This window comes from Simochromis diagramma, unplaced genomic scaffold, assembly GCF_900408965.1.
Source record: "Simochromis diagramma unplaced genomic scaffold, fSimDia1.1 OVJJ01000596.1, whole genome shotgun sequence".
Taxonomy (NCBI): Eukaryota; Metazoa; Chordata; class Actinopteri; order Cichliformes; family Cichlidae; genus Simochromis; species Simochromis diagramma.
Genome location: NW_024387245.1, coordinates 7,715,761 through 7,735,818, shown reverse-complemented (window position 1 = coordinate 7,735,818; position 20,058 = coordinate 7,715,761). Strand labels below are relative to the sequence as shown.

The following is a 20,058-nucleotide window of genomic DNA, read 5'->3' as shown; positions in this document are numbered from 1 at the left end:
ACGTAACGAAATACGTTACAAAATACATTTTGGGGCATGTATTCTGTAATCTGTAGTGGAATACATTTTAAAAGTAACCTTCCCAACACAGTAGTCTTGATTTTATATCTGTTTTAGGAGTAATACACATATATTGTGTTTGTCCTGCAGCTTGCATTAACAGCAATTTTACACAGATCACGTAGCCCTGAAAGTACTTTTAATAAATCATGAACCAACAAGCTGAGAAGTTTAAGTAGGAAAAAGTCAAGTGTGCTCCTGGTTACATAAAGGCTATCTAATGGATCATCATGACAAACATTTCTTTTGTCCTTGGCTCATCTCCATGGTAACTTACCACTTCCCAGGCGAAATCTGGCCAAACTGGTTAAACAGCTGGACTGTCCTGTTAAAGCTGCACACTGTCCACTTATGCATGAGACCACTTTATACATGTTGAGCAAACACACACACAGCAGCTCTTCTCCCTTCACCGTTTTACGCCAACCTGCAGCTTTGAGCTTTTTCTAAGATGGATGAATGGGTGGGCAGGCAGCAGCCAATGGTGATGGTACCAACATGTCTTTGTAGAGTCCCGCAGCGTCTCAAATGGATAACCACTGTTAACCATTTGAGATAGTAGGTTGGTACTGGTTCTTGCCAGATTACGAGTACAGAAGATGCTCTTAGGCAACTGGGACTGTAAGGGTTTGTTTTGCTTTTATTTTTTCTAAATCCTGCTGTTCAGGATCACTTTCTGTTCAGGTCGAGGGGCGACCGTGGCTCAGGGGGTTGGGAAGCGCATAACCGGAAGGTCGCCGGTTCGATCCCTGGGCTCTCTGTCCTGGTCATTGTGTCCTTGGGCAAGACACTTTACCCTACCGCCTACTGGTGTTGGCCAGAGGGGCCGATGGCACAATATGGCAGCCTCGCTTCTGTCAGTCTGCCCCGGGGCAGCTGTGGCTACAACTGTAGCTTGCCTCCACCAGTGTATGAATGTGAGAGTGAATGAATAGTGGTATTGTAAAGTGCTTTGGGTGCCTTGAAAAGCGCTATATAAATGCAATCCATTATTATTATTTTCCTCTACTTTAATATTCTCCTAATTAATAACTTTTTATTTTACATTTTGAAAGTCACAGCTCTTCCATATGTGAACCCTAATACTCAGCTAAGAGGTTCTCACCCCACATTGCATTCAAGGATAAATTATAGCCGTGTGTAAAGGTTGATCACAGTATGTGGAGGTGAGATTTCAGAAGACTCAGTTGGACTTATTGCAGCATTAGTACCCTGTAGGTTGTCTATTCAAAGCATTTAGGCCAGGATGGACAGAAATGTTTTTTAAAACATTCAAAAATTCGGTTGTAGTTGCTTTTTTATCTCCTGCAGTACGGTGTACAATCCAGACAGACAGACAGACAGACATTTAACATGTTAAAAAGAAGAACAAAATCTGTTCCCCAGGCCAGTATTAAAACAATAGAAGAGAGAATTACACTTAACAATAACTTGCCACTCATGTAATAAAAACACACACATAAACCGATAAACTGCAGGCACTCAGTCCATGAACCTCACAGTCTCATGTTTCTTTTTGTTTCCCTGGATGTCATTGCTCGGTAATCACGGTAACATTTGCCTTGCTTTTTAATGTTCCTTTTCTTTTTCTGTATATTTCCAAGCATTAGATGCCTCAGTCATTTTCATATCAGCTTTGGTGCACACAGAAGCATGGCTTTAGGGACTGTGATCACTTTCTGTTACGGCATGAAGTTGCAGCATATTGTCTCCTCTGTAACACAACAGTTTTAAGCCACAACTGACTGCAGAGAGGACGCTATATATATTAATAAGCACTGTTGTCTTGCCGGTCCCTGGCCTCCTGTGTGAGGTTCCTTTGCATACTCTAGCTTCCTCTCACAGTCCAAGGACATGCATGTTGGTTTAATTGGTGACTCTAAATTGGCTCAGGATGTGAGGTAGATAAAGTGTTTTAAGTATGAAATGTATAAATTCCTTGAAAGCACTATATGAATGTATGGTCTAAAGCACTTTGAGTGGTCAGTAAGACTGAAACAGTGTTATATAAACATGAGTGCGTCACAGTAGAATAAGATTTTGAAAGTACAGCAGTATTCCAGTTTGCAGAGTGCAGCAGGGTTACATGGAATCGTAATGCTCCTCACAGTGATTCAGTGAACATTAACAGTTATTTCACTTGTATGCTTGCAATGAAAACAGCTGGACACTATGTTAGTGTTTCCAGAATATCACGTTTTATTGGTCTGTGGAAATAGGATTTTATCCATTTATTTACACTGATAACAAGATAATAAATCCACTGTCAGAAGTAAACATCTACATCCCTAGTAAGATGACTAAGTATAACTTGCTGAATAACCAGATTTGGTTTTGGTTTCTAGCTTTCATTATTATTGTGGTATCATAAGTAATAAGCAAAGCATCGCTTTATAAACGATCATACACAGTTATCAGATCTAAAAGAGCAAAATGAACTAAAAGTTAGTTATCAATTTTATCAGTGAGGCCGTTTAAGTCTTTGTTATAACAAAATCGTTAAACATAATTAGAAAATGTCATCTTCTTAATCACTATACAAAGGTAAAAACAGAGATAATGAGGTTATTAAGATTAATACTGAGTGAGACTTTTACTATTCATATTGAAAAAAGGTCATCTCTGGCTGACCAGGGTCTCTTTAACACGGAGCAATCCGTCTGACCTGTTCCGGGCTTTCATCTTTTTTCCATGTAGTTGCGGACAGACTTGTCAAAGACTGCCATGAAGAAATCAACATCTTCCTTTGTGATGCACATGGGGGGTTTGATGCGGAAGGTCTTAAAGAGTGATAAAAGCAGAACAACAGAGATTATGTAGCATCAGTGATTTAGACTGTTAACAGGAGAACACAAGACTTTATCACTCATCCATAATAATGTTATAGGTTTGGAACAGTAGACACCGTTGTATTGAATTATCCATCATTTGGGGGGTGGGGGGCATACAGAAAAGAAAAAAATACTTAGATATAAAAATACATTTTAGGTGAACCAAACGGCTTATACACAGCAATTTCTCTTTTTCAGTTAACATCAAGTTAAGAAGTGAGTCCTGTAAGATTCTGGACTATTAAAACATCATGATTTTTTCTCCTTTACGAAAATAATCAGTGTTCTGCTACCACAAAAATACCTGCAGCATGTTGTTTTCTAAAACCATAAATAGAAGAACTAAATAGCAGTGTTGACATCACAATGTCTCAGTAAAGCATGATGAGGAGAGCTGGAGGCACAATTACAGACAGAGAAATGAAGAATTCCAAAACCAACATTTTCTGTAATTAAATGTATTATCAAAGTGAGCTACTGCTCAGACGTCTATTTTAGATCCAAGGTAAAAAAGAAAAAAGAAAGTAAGCAAAATGACAAGTGTGCTTGAATTTTAGAAAACGATTAGGTTTGTGCTGCAGACACAGCATGTATTGGTGCCACACTGCAGTCTAGCACATACATGAGTATACAGAAGGTTAGAGGGTGAGTGAAATTACCTGTCCATATATTGCTCCTTTCCCAATCAGGACTCCCATGTCCTTGACATCCTCAAAAATCTCAGACATTGCCTCAGGGGGTAGCGGATCTCGGCTGGCCTACACATAATAGACAAAACGGATGTGGGTGGATGTTTTGGTAAGCACAGTAATTTATCCAGCTTAATTACCAGGATAATTTTACCAAATGGCTAGTCCTGAGTCACTTTAAACATAGAAGGAGAAATAAATATTTGCCTGAAAAACATGGTGCATCACTGATAAATTCTATGAGATGTGGTGTGTGACAGTATACGTCATACGTAACATTATTTATTCTTTAAAATAAGGACAAATTGTTCTTTATTCTTTATATCCCTAATCCGTAATCTTAAACAATAAACATTACACGTAAAAAAATAGGATATGTATGTGTACCACCCAGTGTAAAGTAAACATCTGTCCTATATTAAGAGCATTAGTACTTACCAAAAATCTTTTTTTAACGTTTCTGTAAAACTTAATCCACCAGTATGTGCAAGCGCTTTAACCAAAATGATATTTTTAATGTTAACATATAATAAATGTTTTTATCCACCAATTTTCAATTTTACAGCTTTATTAAAAAAAAAGAGAAAAAATAATCAAGAAAATAATTATTTTTTGATTAAGATGCCAAATTACAGTTATTTACTTGGATTCCTGAGCAAAAAAGTAGTTTTTAGTGGTCGGATGTTATGCTTGATTAATTTCTGACTGCCAGTGTGCCAAAATGGTAAACTGCTGAGAACTCGCTGAAAAGGAAAGCGTCTGTATGAAATCACTCCGTGATGCTGCATGGTCTTTGAGACAAGTAGGGCAAGACATAAAGTGTTCTCACAGAGCGGTCAAGTGTGCTTTGGAGGCAGAAAACAAAATCAGAAAACAAAAGCTGACTGAAGCAGATGTCAGACACCTCAAGGTTTTAATTACTAGAGATAGAAAGAAGACCACTGCTGATCTTCAGACAGAGATGAGCTTCTAAATCAGAGTCTGAGAGGCACTCCAGTGTGACCACAAGCAAAGGACTCAATGAATAAGGCTTAAAGGGAAGAATAGCTGTTAAGAAGACCTTATTCAGACTTGCAAACATCTCAGAACACCTCAGAATTGCCAGGAAGCATGAACACTGTACTGCAAATGACTGGGCGAAGGAAGTCTAGACACAGAAATCCAAGTTTGGACTTTTTGGTCAACACCAAAAAGTTGCAGGTAGGTGAGGACTGGTGATTCGTTGTAGACAACAGAGGAATGAACAGAACATGAGATGGCTGACTGACTAGACAACTGAAAGACTGGCTGAATGACTGACTGAGCTGAAAGCACACACGGCAACCACAACATCACAAGACACTGAACTTAAATACACAGGCTGAATGATTAGTGATTAGAGACCGGTGAGTGAACATCTGAGCTTAATCCGACTAATGACACATGGAAGTAACTGGAACAGCAAAACAGGAAATGAGAACGTGTGACAAAATAAACTGAACATGAACAAACTGAGAACACTGGGTGAACCACCCAGGAACACTGACATTAGTGAATCATAAACAAGGTCTATCTCAACATCCCAGAATCCCTTCTGGACTGAAACCGACTGGTTGTGGGTTTATATACCAACAAAAAATGATCCCAAACATCCTTCAAAGCTGTGCAAAGACTCTTTGACCAAGAAACAAGAAAAAGGAAGTACTCGAACTGATGGAGTGGCCAAATCAAGGCCTACAATGGACTCAAAGATAGACTCTACAAAAGTTTCATTTACAGCAGGTCTCTCGGACTAGTTAGAAATTATCTGAAAGTCAATATCAAAAGAGCCTGTCAAAGTGCACCAAGTACTTAAAAACAAAGTCAGCAAGAATGCAAGCTGTTCAATGCCTAAGGGGGCATTAAGTCTTTTGGTTATTATACGTAAGTAAGGACTATGTAGTTGTTTGTTGAATAACTAATATAATTTTTAGTTTTAAGCAAGTTTTTTGTGTGACAGATTTGTAAAATATTTGTATTTCCTTGTTTCTACACTGTTACAAAAAACATCTTAAAAAAACGGTAATATTCTGGCAGCTGGGGCACCAAAATACTACCGTAAAATAACAGAAAATAACTTCCTCATAAAAATACGGTTATTTCCAGTAATGACAATACAGTTTGTTGTGCTAATTTTACATGGGATTCTGCCTTTTCCAAGTGCTTTTAGACATTAAATTAGGAACATGTTAATGTGATTAAACAATGAAATCATCTATAAATAGGAAAAAAAAACTAATCTTAAAAAAACGTTAATATTCCGGCAGCTGGGGCGCCAAAATACTAGCGTAAAATAACAGAAAATAACTTTCTCATGAAAATACAGTCATTTTCAGTAATGAAAATAGAGTTTGTTGCGCTAATTTTACATGGGATTCTGCCTTTTCCAAATGCTTTTAGACATTAAATTAGGAACATTTTAACATGATCAAACAATGAAATTACCTATAAACAAGGTCAATGAATGTGGCAATATGAATCATAATACGTAAATGTACAGATATATACAGTTAACAGTTGGTTTAAATAATAATGGATTGCATGCCCTGGGACAGACTGACAGGCGAGGCTGCCATATCGCCATCACCAGTAGGTGAAGAGTCTGGACCACGGACACAATACCGAGAGTGTCCGAGCCGGGGCTCGAACCGGCAACCTTCTGATCACAAGGCAAACTGCCAACTCTTGAGCCACGATCGCCCTAAATAGCAACGATAACAATACTTACGTGATGTAACACAAGCTTATAGGAATCATGTTATATACTTTTCCATAGCATTACATTTGAATCCAACAGTTCGATCTTTCAAATAACGGACAGATATTTGTGAGATCATGATACATTTGTGAATGTATTTTTACAATCTAAATATGCATATGTACAAAAAAATATATTTAAAAAACAAGTAAATTGTGTTTTACTATATTTACAGTGATGTTATGTTATTTTACCTTTGACATGTAAAATCACAGTCTACTTATGTAAATTTCATGATATTCTAGAAAGACATTACTATTTTTTGGAACAGTGTAGGGTGGTCTAATAATCACAGTATATGGTATAAGACAAGAATGTTGAAATAAATTTAACATGTGTCTGTCTGTCTCTGTGGTTGTATGGTCTACCTGTTGTTTCAAGTGAGTTTTGTATCCCCATTCAGCCATGTCTCTGGATTTCTTTACCGTTTCCCTGTGTCAAGTTTGTATGTCTTAAGTTTGGGTCTCTGTCTCATGTTGTTTCCTGTTTTTCTTTAATAGTCCTTCATCTTGTGTGTGTGATGTTCCGCATTGCTTCCCTTGGATTGTTAGTGGATTCTGTTCACCACGTTTCCACTCTGCCCTTACCTCATGTGTGTAATTAAGTCTTCAGTTTTCTTTAGTTTCTGATGGCAATCTCCCCTCTACATGTCCAGTATTTCCTATTCAGGGTCCTAGTCTCTGAATAATTAAGTTTCCTGTATTCTGTTTCTTGTAAGTCTAACAATAAAGCTGCCTTTAAGACACAAATGTCTATGACAAACCTTCTGAAAGAGCATACAGACAGGAATTCTTTTCAGCTTTCAAATGGAGTGAGTGAATGGATTTGAATTCATTTGTTTAACCTTGAATTATGTATGTTGAGAAGACACACACTCTGAGTGACTAAATATGGTTCACAACCTGCAGCCATGTTGCAAAAGAAAAAACATTTAACTAGATGGTTGGTACACAGATAAAAAATAAATAAATGAATAACGATGGCAGCAAAAAATAATTAAATAAATAAAAATTTCACTGACTATGTTTTTATATTTGGGATCTTCTGATTCAGAATGAAAAGTTCACCCACTTCATTTCTCATTACACTTTTTCTCCTAATGTTTATTCGTGTGGTTCATTCCAGAAACTGTGACTCGGTTTCTCAAAACTCCAAACACAAACAAAGAGTTTGCTGCTTTTGTCAAAACCCCACACATCTCTTGCGAAATAAAAACAGCACTCAAAAAACAAAACATGTCCTCTCTTCTCAAAACGGGTTCCTTCCACAAAAACAATACACACAGATATTACCTGATGTCTTCTCACAGACCATCATACAAACACTGATGTGATAAATATAAAACAGTATCATCAAAAGTGCTCATGTATGTTTTGGTTTGGTGTGGTCATGCTATGTATTCAAATGATTTTGAGCACCTATATCCAAAAAAAAAAAAAAAAAAAAGAATAATAAAAAAAGTACCTATTTAATGTATATGTTGAGCAAATTTACTAATTTCACCATGTATTGCAAGTACAATGAGAAACCCTACACAGATCCCAAAGGGTAAGAAATATATGTGTATTACTGCAATACGTGTTTAGCTGAACTGACCAAAAAAACTTCCTCATAGACCCCCTTTCACTCTTCCTCTTTGTTCTTCCTGTTTCAGCTTCTTGCCTAACACTTGAAGAAATGACTCAAAGCCTCTTTTATACTCTGACACATGATTAAATTGTTCTTCCAGTTGAGTTTGCAAACGTGCAGAAAGAGTTGGACCAATTTCTAAATCAGTGTGTTGCATTTTGAAGGCCAGTGTTCCTACAGGTGAAAGAAAGTGTGCTAAATGATGCACTTTGTGTTCAGAGATTTGCAAGAGTGTGATTTAGAATGACATCTGAGCAAAACAGGTGGGAATGTCAGTAGTAATATGTATGAGCTTTTTAACATGGCCTTCATAAATGGTAAGTAAAACAATACTATTACTGTATTTTATAAATGCGTATCATAGGATATTCAATCTATTTTCTTCTGTACAGAATTATGGCTGTTTAAATACATGTTTTTTGTTTTGTTTTGAAATTATGTATTAACTGGGCTTTTTCTCTGATTTTCATTCAGGATTAATAAAATGACCAAAAACACATTCAGACTCTGCGATCACAAGACCAAACCTTATGCCAGGTGTGTATACGAATGTATACATGTTTTGGAATTTAAAAAAGGTTTAAGTAATTACAAATGTTCTATTGCCCACCATTTTTTATATCTACAGGCCTGAGACAGAGCACTAAAAATCAGGCTTTTGTTTTACAAAAGAAAATAGAAAATCCTATAATATTCTATGATACACATTTCTAAAATACAGAAATAGTCTTGTTCTACGTACCATTTATGAAGGCCATGTTAAAAAGAACTCTGTTAGTCTTGCTGATCGGAAGAAATGCTCTGCTCCGTAGCGTGTCCTGACACTGAAATGCTGCGATTTTATATGGGCGGGTGTTTCCAAAAACAATAGAGGGCTTCACTGTGTCTGGGGGTCCCAACAATTAAATGATGCACCTGAGGGCTTTGACTTTGCTGAGCAATTTCAACCAATAAACCTTCGGTTGAAACAAACGTTGCTATCTACATGGGGGCAAAATAAAGAAGGGCACCACGACGCTGCTAGCTAGTTCGAACAGTAGAGGGGCGTAACTGCGGTGGTTGTGGTGGGGGGGGGGCAAAAAAACACATACATTACACTTGTGCTGATTAGAGACAGTGGTGTTGTTCTGAAATCCCAATCCTTTAAATTAAGTCACGGAAATAGCTGCTGATTACCTGCTGTTTGTTTATTCTAGAAACCGTGGTGTCCGTCCAATCCCGATTGGCCAAAAACTAACGAGCTGCTCACAATAGGGAGCCAAAATTTCATTGCAGTCCAATTTCAATGCATATGCACATGACAAATAAAGGGCTATCTATCAATCAAAATGTATCACTTTCACACACTAAAATTCGATTTCCACATTACAGCCGTTTGACGCCCCCTGCAAAGCACAAACGAACTGTGCTGGCGAGGAGAAACGCTGGTCAAAATGACACCATTAACAACACAACAACAGCAAGATATTTTCCAAGCAGCAATCACAAAATCTCTCAAAAACGAAGTCACTGAAATAGAAGCGTCAGCTCCAGGGCAACAGTGAGCAGACTTTCTGCCACTGCTCCAGTAGCCTGAATGGCCTGTTGATTCCCCAGTGAGACAAAGCAAGGGGATTAATAATATTATTTTTTTTAGCTAATACATGTACTCTTGCTGCTAGCAGTTTTACATGTTAAAAAACCTATAGGATGATTGAAAAGAAGGCACTGAGAACCAGGTAAGCGTTACAACTGAAAACGATTTTACCCGAACAGCTGATACCCACCCACCTGTGTTCTTTGATGTGTGTGAACAACATTAACCTCTCTTGCTTGTATAGGCTGTAAAAGAGCTGCAAACACAGCTCTGCTCTGGTCTGTCTGTGCATCATAATACATCTTTTAACAAGCAATTTTTTTCTGGCGGGAGAGTCTGTATTATTTCTTTTCTGTGTTCAATTCTTTCAAATATTAAAGGAAAATAAAAAAAGTGCATGCACTGCAGCCACAATGCCATCAGACTGGCACACATGCTGCAGAAAACAGTTAACTGGGGCAATGCTGGCCAACGCCCCCAGGGAGGCACAATGCAAATATATATTGTATAAACATATGAGCACAAGGGTCACAGCACCTTGTCTCGGACCATTTCCACACCGATCTGCAGGCCTTTTCCACGGACATCACCGATGATCTCATACTTGTCTCTGAGTTTCGCGAGCTCTGTCATCAGATAGGTGCCCACACGAAGGCTGTTCTGCTGGGTGTTGTCCTCTCTGATTGTCTGTTAAGGAAAAATGCAGGGTTTTTTTTCTGTATTTCAGTGTCGCTGCTGTCACTGTTATCTTGAACAGGCTTCATTTAGAAAAGGTTAAAGAATTCCTACATCAAGCACCGATGAAGCCACAGCACAAGCCAAAGGATTTCCCCCAAAGGTGTTGAAGTGAAGCCCCTTGGCAAAGGAGGCTGCAATTTCTAAAAAAAAAAATGAAAAATGAAAAAACAAATTCAAATCTCCAGCGACTGCTCCGTTCAAATTACATCTCAAAATATAAGATATATAAAATACTTTTGTGAAAAATGAATTCATGTTGAACTCTTTATCAACTTGATGCTAGGTCTTTTAGTATTGTTTAACACTAACAATCCAAAATGGATGAAAATGGAAGTCTGATGGTACTTTTCAAGGTAGCACATCAGTCATACAGCTACTATATGATAAACAAAGAGAGGCTCACGTTGAGGCTCACAGCATTATTAATACAACGTTACAAGTCTCTCAGGGCTCCAGCAGCGTTGTTCTAATGGAACAAGTACTAGAAGCTTTTCTTCAAATCAATCTATGTCTTAGGTATTCAATGTGGAACTACTTTTTCCTCCTTGTCTCCTTTCCTCAATTTTTTGCTGAGAGCTTGGCTGAAGTGGTGAGTCACAACTGGAGAGCCGATTATTTCATTCACTCGCAATTTCAGTAAAAAAAAGAAAAAGAAGAAAATATGGTCTGTTTGTTGCTTGAAAAGTATAAAATAATTAATAAATAAAAAAATAAGCTTTCATGGTGTCCTTGTTTTGTTTTTTTTTTGATAAACTATAAATACATGTTAAATTGTTGAGTCTTCACATTCAAAAAGCTCCATCACTACCTGGCAGAAAGAGACAGATGCTGTCTCACCACGGCCAGTTACATTTTGCCAGTTCAGTAGTGAAAATAATGTATAATGTAATTAAATGTATTTGTTTATGTTTCTTGAGTATACAAGCAGATCTACAAACATTAGAGTATATTCTCACCTGGTGTTGTAACAACAGCTCCCATTGGGAATCCATTGCCAATGCCCTTTGCCAATGTAACCATATCAGGAATAACATCGTGGCCTTGGAAACCCCAAAAGTGGCTTCCTGTTCGTCCAAATCCAGTCTGGACCTGCCAGGTGAAAAACTGATGATTAAGTGATTTATTTATTTATTTATTTATTTCTCCTCTTTTTGGAGTACTACAGTAAAGGAAGCAAAAAAGAAAAAAAAACAACCTTAATTGTCCATAAGAATTTAATACCTATTGGGGGTGTTGTAGGAATCTGTAATTTAATCAAGATAATAAAACATTTCCCTTCAAACGCTGAGTCTCATTCACTGATCCTAGCCTGCAGCACTTTTGTCTTCCTTCCATATTCAGTGGTGACTCGAACAAAATACTGTCACAGACATACATTTTGGTGACTGTTAAATTATAGACGAGTGACATACTCTGAACATGACCCGTGAAACATTACAGTCACAGGGGGGTGAAGAATTGGGATTTATGATAAATCTTTTTTTAAAACATCTGGATGTTAATAATTGATGCACGTGTGGCAATGTTCTTACACAGTTTCAGTCAGACTGGCTCACCTGTCAGGGAGGAGATAAGGTACATACTGACATATGTACATACACATGCTACATTATCGTAAGATGTGCATAGAAATGGTCTTAGAGTACATACAAACTAAGTGCACACACAAAATAATTTGTTGTTTTTGGAGACAGAAATGCACCGCAATAGTGAAAAAGCAGGAGAATTTTACAACTGAAGAAACTGAAACAATAACGCCCACCTCTTCACTGAATTTCTTCAAGACTGAAGAAAAAAATCCAGGGCTCAATATCGTGTATAAAATTTGGGGGATTTTTGGGCTTTTCTGTTTTGTGTGGTTGTTGTATTGAAACAAGAATACTCAAAAGTTTTCCTATGAGAACAGGTTTTTCTAAACAAAGTTTATTAGAATAAATCCACCTACTCCTGCATTTGTGTGTAAAACTAGTATGTGTGGTTAAGGCACAGATGTGCAAACATACTGTTTATGCCCACTGACTTGGTAGCTTATGAGTGATTGGCAGTTACTTTCTTATTTTTTAATGCATTTAGGAATATTTTATAACAATGCTTTACCATAAAGCACTTTATTTAAATGGAAATAACACAGCAGATTCAACACGTGTAGCAGCACATGTACTGATGTGCTTAATCTCCACTTTCTAATATGCTGTGGCAGGCTTAAAGTTTTTTTTTAAGAATTTAAAAAACAAACAAAAAACTGACCCAAACAAAACAATGTAGCTAAAAATTTTTTAATTAGAAAACCTATTTAACATTTGCACTTAACCTCGTCAGCAACGCAGATTCCTCCTCGCTCTCTAACAAGTTTGTAAGCGTCCTTAAGGTAGTTTTTAGGATACTGCACAGCTCCTCCCACTCCCTGTATAAACACACACGTGCACATCCCACTGTCACATCTTAATTAACACAAACACAGCGACCATTCTGAACAAGGTAAAACAACAAACATAGACAGTATATTAACAAAGGCCTGTTCTAAATTAAATCACAATCCATTCAGCGTAACAACGTGTTTAACCCCAAAAGAAAAAAGGAAATATTTAAAGAAACCCTAACCCTACAATTGAATAAAGTACCTGAATCGGCTCTCCAAAGAAAGCAGCTATTCTGTTTGGGACACTTGTAGCAAATGTCTCTTTGAGTTGTGCAATGTACTGTTCATTTGCCATGCAGTGACCTGTGGAGGGGGAACAACACAAAAAAAAACTTTCTTGTCAGTTTAGATGGTTGGCTGATTCAGATATTATTTTGCTGCGACAGATGTTTGGTTTGTGCAAAAATCCATGAAATTGTGCTGACAATGGGACCATTTTCAAGTGGTCTAGTAGAGACAGGTTATTATTAACATTCCTGAAAGTGGTAAAACATTAAAAGAAGTAAATACTGAACAGCTGCCTTGTTTTCGGGGTTATAAGTAATCTGCCCTACTCTGTATTTTGAAAGAAGTGCATGTTTTTGAATCACAACTCAAAAGGAAAACAGAAAATTACAAAAATGAAAGTATATAATTTTGTTTAGATGCATGTGTCAATCAATAATGATCTATGCAAAACAAAGGACCCCCCGCCCCCCCCCCAAACAAAGAGATCTCCTTTTTTGTCACCTGGATACAGACAGACTATTGTAAAAAATTAAAAACATCTCCCTCTTTTATTCTGTTTATTAGAACAGAACGGGTGCATTAGCGCTGAGCCACAAGTGCACATGTTTGTGTACCTTGGGCACAAGTGCACTCTCTGATGGTCTGAACGGGGGAGTCTCTGCAGTGGCTTCCTCCCCAAGGCCCTCTGAACACATCGGGACACATGGTCTGTTCATTGGACAGAAATCAGGTCTGCTTATTTCAGTTTAACAGCACAAATAAAGCATCACCAAACTTTACTGCTGCGAAAGCATCGGCCATCTTCAGCCCATTTCAGAATTATATTTAATTAAGTAGATATAAAATGTACAAATGAATTAGTTTAAATAATGCAAACATATTCAGTGACACACTAATACCTTCAATACATTTTGACCTTAAATGTGTCACTTTAAGCCAATTATTAACTATCATAGAGCACCAGGGATCACTGAAAAGTTTGCTTAGAGTTAAAAATTAAAATTTTTTGACTCACTGACTACTCAACCCAACTGAACAACAAGGAGATTTGCATATGAGGTAATATCTTTTTGTGAGTAATGTTCGATTAAAAGTTGAAAAGATTTTCAATAAATTAATGCCAGTGTTTTATTGCAGTTTTTTTCTTTAATTTGTTTAATTTAACTTGTTTATATGTGTCTTTATGCACTGAATGGGAAACCTTCCAGTTTTCAGATACAACAAAGTTTTGGGTTTTTTTTGCTGTCTTCTTGCAGTACCTACATTCGTGGAGTCAAAACCACTGGCAACAGGGTATTTGTATGCTGCATTGGAAGTGAGGCCAATGGTCTGTGGACTGCCACCATGATATGACCCTCTAGAAGACAAAAATACACATTACTGGCAACAATACCACAATCCTCAACGTTGTTTTTTATGATTTACTTTAACTCTGTGCTTCTCTTTTCAGTGCCTCCAAACAGATAAAATAACATGAATTACCGTAATAGCAGAAAAAAGGACAATAGTAAAAACTGTAAAACAATAAAACAAACAAAAACCTGAGGCCGGTAAGGCAAGGCAAGGCAAGGCAAATTTATTTGTATAGCACAATTCAACAACAAGGTGATTCAAAGTGCTTTACAGAGACATTAGAAACAAAAACAAATAAAAAGCATGATTTAAAATTGATTAAAACAAGCAAACAAACAAACTAACTAAACACACACGGTAGTACGAAACAAGATTATAGGATTAGCAAAGCCGCTTCAACATGAGCAATTTCAATGTTACAAAGGTGTGGCATCATGACAATTTATATTGCACGTCTAACTAGATCAACAAGTATAAAGTAACAAGTACTGCCTACTGACAGTTCTCTGGAAAATAGCGGCAGCATTGCTGAAGGTTGCCTTCGACCGCTCTGTGTGGCTACAAAAAGGTTTTTATAATTGTCTTAAGCCTTTGTTGTTTCCTTGTGAGCACCTGTGAGAAATATGGCAGCTCCGATGCAGTCCTATTCTTGCAATTTTCTGTTGGTTGCAAACAATTTAAAATTATTTTTTAAGTCTTAAAGATCCTTGAAACAGGGCACCTCCCTGGTCAGTTTGTTAGATATCCCCGTAACTCCATTAATAATAATAATGGATTGGATTTATATAGCGCTTTTCAAGGCACCCAAAGCGCTTTACAATACCACTATTCATTCACTCTCACATTCATACACTGGTGGAGGCAGCTACAGTTGTAGCCACAGCTGCTTTGGGGCAGACTGACAGAAGCGAGGCTGCCATATCGCGCCATCGGCCCCTCTGGCCAACACCAGTAGGCAAGTAGGGTAAAGTGTCTTGCCCAGGGACACAACGACCAGGACGGAGAGCCCAGGGATCGAACCGGCGACCTTCCGGATACAGATGCGATTCCCAACCCCCTGAGCCACGGTCGCCCGCGATTGATAAGCATGCAGACAGCCTGACTTGTTTAAGTTATATCTGAGCATCAGAATCATAAGGAAACGTCACTTTTAACATGGCGTGGTTGTTGGTGCCAGATGGGCTGATTTAAATATTTCAGAAACTGCTGATCAACTCTGCAGAAGAAAAAAGAAAATAACCAGTGAGCGGCAGTTCTCTGGGTGAAAATGCATCGTTGATGCCAGAGGTCAGTAACTCAGATAAACACTTATTGCAATCAAGATATGCAGAAGAGCATAAAACACATTCATACAGCATTTATAATACTACACTACTTTCTAGTATAGCCACTCACACTTCTGCTCACTTTCTGCAGCTGTTGTGTTGACTTTAGTTTGTATTACATGTTTAACCTCTTTAATATTTCCAATCATGTCAGTTTTATCTTCCTTTGTAAAATGAGCTGCTACACTGTCAGTAGACCCATCCCTGTTTGTGATTGGTCATTTGCTGCAACACCACCCCCTTCATGCGAAACCCTGGGTCAATAACCACCTTCATGAGACTGATTAGGCTGATTATTCTGGGTATGTTGACCCTGCTTCGTAGTAAACAATGCCTATGAAGTTTAGTTACCAAAGTTGCCAAAAATCAATCATTTCTACAGAATTTACATTTTTCTTTCATCAGGAGGTGAGTAGGATGCCTTTGTTATTCATAGAAAAAAGGAAAAATTTAGACCTTAAAGTAATTATATCGTTGTTGCCTGTGTGGAGACGAGCCATCAAAATTGCCAGGTCATTGGCTTCCGAGCCGCTGTTTGTCAGATATATCACCTGGACAAGGAACAGACCAGCACACTGTTTAATGACAGCCTCAGCCCATGATGACAGCTAATTCAATGAAAAACTCAATATCTTACCTTTAGCGGATCTGGGAAGTGGGAGGCTAGTTTTTCACAATACTCATGAAGCGTTGGATAAACATAGATGTTAGTTGTATGCCACAGTTTCTTCAGCTGCTGCTCTGCAGCTGCTGTTACTTTCCTGTGAACAAAGACGCCATTTCATTTCCTCTGTGATAATATAATATGATGATTTAGTAATTAGAAAAGTACTTCAGCAACTTCCAACAAGTACTTTGCTAAATATGTTAGATTTATTCATTCAGAGTGTTTGCCTCAGTTCTTGTACAGTACTAAACGCAACATTTCACAGTAACCTTTCTCAACGTAGAACAATGGTTTCATAGTTTCTTTAGAAAATTCACAACCTAACTGGGCTTATAAAACTATAGCGTCTAATCTATAACTTTCATAGCTCACTTGTCTGAAGTGCGGTACATATTGGTTGTTAGATGCAGACTGACCATTTCTGCAGGGATAAATCAGTAATTATTGATATTACCAGCTGCTGCTGTCTAATGCAACAGGTGTGTAATAAGATTAAAAATGTCTAGAAACAGCTGGAACCAACAAACTACCTTTGGCTTATGTTAGCATTTAAAAAAAATCTAATTTAAGGTGTTACTCATTAACAGATGTACAACAGTGAGGGAAAAAATCAGGTGGAAAGGAGGTTGGGGACTTTACACAGGTTCTGTAAAGGCATGAAGAATGCAGGGAGTTTTTTAGCGCGTTGTAATGTTTTATGGAGTAGATTTGGTGCTGACATGTGGAAAATAAGTGATGTTCTTTTTGTGTCCAGCAGAAAATAAATTAGCTTAGGCAAAGAGAAACCAGGAGACAACCTCAACCGGCGGGCCATGGACTCGGAGTCGTTTGATACTGGGCCATGAGAGTTGAGGCTCGGCTATTTTTGTAATCGTTTTTTTACTCTGATTCCCTGGGTCTTTTCCCGTGTGTTATGAATAAATCTTGTTTTTTTTTCGTACCGGTACTGGTTTCATTTAGTTGTATTTATCCGTGACACCTTAAAGGGCGGTCCGTGAAAATATTGTCGGACATAAAGCGGTCTGCGGCGCAAAAAGGTTGGGGGCGACTGATGTAGGTCATTCTCTAAAACGACCAAGCTACTCGGGATGGTAGACAGACAGAGGTCTTATAGGAGAGGCTTACAGAATTATTAGCCCCATATTTTGGTTAAGTATTTCCAGAGTATCTGTTAAATAGAGCAAGGGATTTTTAAAACGAACATCTTTTAAGACGAACAAAAACCTAAACTATCGGTTTCCAAACTATTAGTCCCATGATGTTAATAGTCAAACATGTATCATATCTTCTTGGATAACAGTCTGCAGCAGATTTTGTTGTAGTTTTCAACAAATCTCCTGAGAAATCCCAGCCCATTCTTCTTTGACTAATCTCTCAGCCTTCTCTAGATTTTATGGTCAATAGTCAGTAATGTTTACTTTGGTCCTCTTATGGTAGTTCTTCACCAGGAGCAACATCTGATTTGGGTTGTTGCTGTCGTGTTGAAAGACAAACAGCATAATACTCCCACCACCGTGCTTCACTGTGGGGATGGTGTTTTTGGGTTGTAAAGAACACACATGTCAGGCTGCGTGTCCAGTTTGCATAATCTTTCTCCAGGTTCTCCTAGCGTACTTCAGCCTGCCTTAAAGGCATCTCTACTTGTAGTGATTGTCTTCTTTAAGATTTTATTCTTTAGGTCATTCACTCATGTCTCAGCAGTTGTTCTGGGGTCTTTAGGCACATCTCTCACTAGCTTTATTTCCAGAGTCTTTAAAACCTTTCAATCCTGCCAGGTTTGTTCTGTACTGTGGGGCTTTTTCTATGAATTCCTTCATGACACTTCTCACTCCAGTTCTTGACACTTTGGGATAACACACTGGGATAACTTGTATTTCTATCTTCTGCTTTGTGAGCATCAATAATTCTTGAAGTTACAATTCAAGTTACAGCTTAAACGCTTGATTAAGTGTTTATGCTGTGCATACATTTGAAAATAACCTTGGCTGTAACTGGATTGTTGTAACTCTGAGCATTACAAAGTTAAAGCACATCATTGCACATTGGTCAATTTTTCAGGGAGCTAAGAATTACGACCCTGATAAATATCTTTTTCTGAAATAATGATTTAATTAATTAATTATTATTAAATAATGTATGCTTTCTTAAGAAAACGGGCATGTTTAAAAATGCTTTATTTTAAAAAAAAACCCATGCTGTTACAATAGCACTGTATGCTGGGTGGAAAGTGGTGCATAAATGTTACAATAACTGACTCATGTCAGTGTCTCTACTTCATCCATCGGATGCCTGTGTTTGTTAAATACTTTTCCATGTGTAACACGGCAAACTGTAAAGGATCTTACGGGTGGCAGTGGCCCACACTGACAGTCGCCACACCAGCAAACAGATCCAGATATCGTCTCCCGTCCACATCCCACAGCCACTGCATGTACCCCTGGTGGATGAACACTGGCTTCTTATAATAAGTAACCTTCATGGTCATGGGGTTGCAGTTCTGTCTGCGGATCTCTATCATACGGTCTTTGGACATACCCTTGATAGAGACAAGTAAACAAGATAAGGGTTGCAGAATGGGATGTTTATTTTTTTGTAACTGAGGTTTTTTTACTCACTGGGCTGAAGTGCTCATTTATTCAACCAACTAAGTACTGTTATTACTGAAGCGATTACATAATGCAAGGCCAAATGTATCAGCAGGAGTCTGCTCTTACCGGGTATTTTTCTGGACTGAAATTGCACGGGGGCATCTCTGGCAAGTCTGTAGAGGGGGGCTTGAAGGCTGATTTCTGACATAATGCGCCTGTAAATTAATTGCAGCGTAAAAACAAAAGAAGAAGAAGGGAAGAACAGCTGGTTGACAACCATAGAGCTCTCTATTTTATCTGGCAGAGGATGATCAAAGCTTTGGCGTGACATTACAGTGACATCATGTGAAACATCTTTCTGTTGACATAAATGCCAAATATTTAACACCCAATTACCAAATGTAATTTCTAATCATCAACAAAAAAACCCCACACAAATCAGGTTTAAACTGTGTTTGCTTTTGATGCTACTGGTTTCATTTCATTCACACTTTTCAACAATATTGAAGCCAGGATGGGACCACATTAAGATAACCTTTGACCTCATAGCACACTGATGTAATGCTGCCTGTTTGCTTGTTGTGAAACCTCCAGCAGACATCTACAATGGCATGGCTGTGACAGATCTTCAAATTGAGACATTATTAAAAGAAAAAAAAAAATCGTTGAATCAATTAACTGAAATACGCTCCTCCCGCACTGTAGTAGCAACAAACCAAAAAGCGTAACACACTTATATAGTGAGGGTAAAAGTTGGAGCTGAAGCAGGGAGAACTCACCACTTGCCCGGTGGAAATAGGCCAAACTGGGCCTTGAGCAGGACCCTCGTGTTAAAGCAGCACAGCGTCCGCTTAGACTCGATATAGCTTTATACATGGTGAGCAGGCACTGAGGGGGTACACGACAAGTGCTCTTCTTCCAACGTGTTGACAGTCAAAAGCAGCAGATAAGGCGGGTACCCGTTTTTCTTTCTCAAAAAAAAAAAAAGAAAAAAAAAAAAGAAAAGAGTGTTTGAAGTGGGCGGCGACATCCCTCGCGCGCGCTCACAACGTCATGGTTTGTGCGAGCACGTTCCTGAACTTTATGGAAGAAATATAGTATCATCAGAATTCAACTATTTTTAGACATTGAATTTATAACACTGAATTTTTATCCTCCAAATTTCCCTGCAAAATATTC

General features: G+C 38.0%; 1 protein-coding gene across 1 annotated transcript; it reads right to left on the bottom strand.

Annotated features, from left to right (window-relative positions):
- Positions 1–2,237: 2,237 nt before the first annotated feature.
- On the bottom strand, positions 2,238–19,826 carry LOC120714364 (alanine--glyoxylate aminotransferase 2, mitochondrial-like). Its single transcript, XM_040000545.1, has 14 exons — positions 19,659–19,826; positions 19,006–19,094; positions 18,637–18,827; positions 16,262–16,385; positions 16,081–16,175; positions 14,210–14,303; positions 13,561–13,654; positions 12,921–13,021; positions 12,611–12,703; positions 11,256–11,388; positions 10,351–10,439; positions 10,099–10,248; positions 3,551–3,649; positions 2,238–2,840 (listed from the first exon to the last, which is right to left on the bottom strand). Exons 1-14 carry the CDS (start codon positions 19,753–19,755, stop codon positions 2,739–2,741), a joined length of 1,551 nt encoding a protein of 516 aa, XP_039856479.1. The 5' UTR covers positions 19,756–19,826; the 3' UTR covers positions 2,238–2,738.
- Between the last annotated feature and the right edge of the window lie 232 nt (positions 19,827–20,058).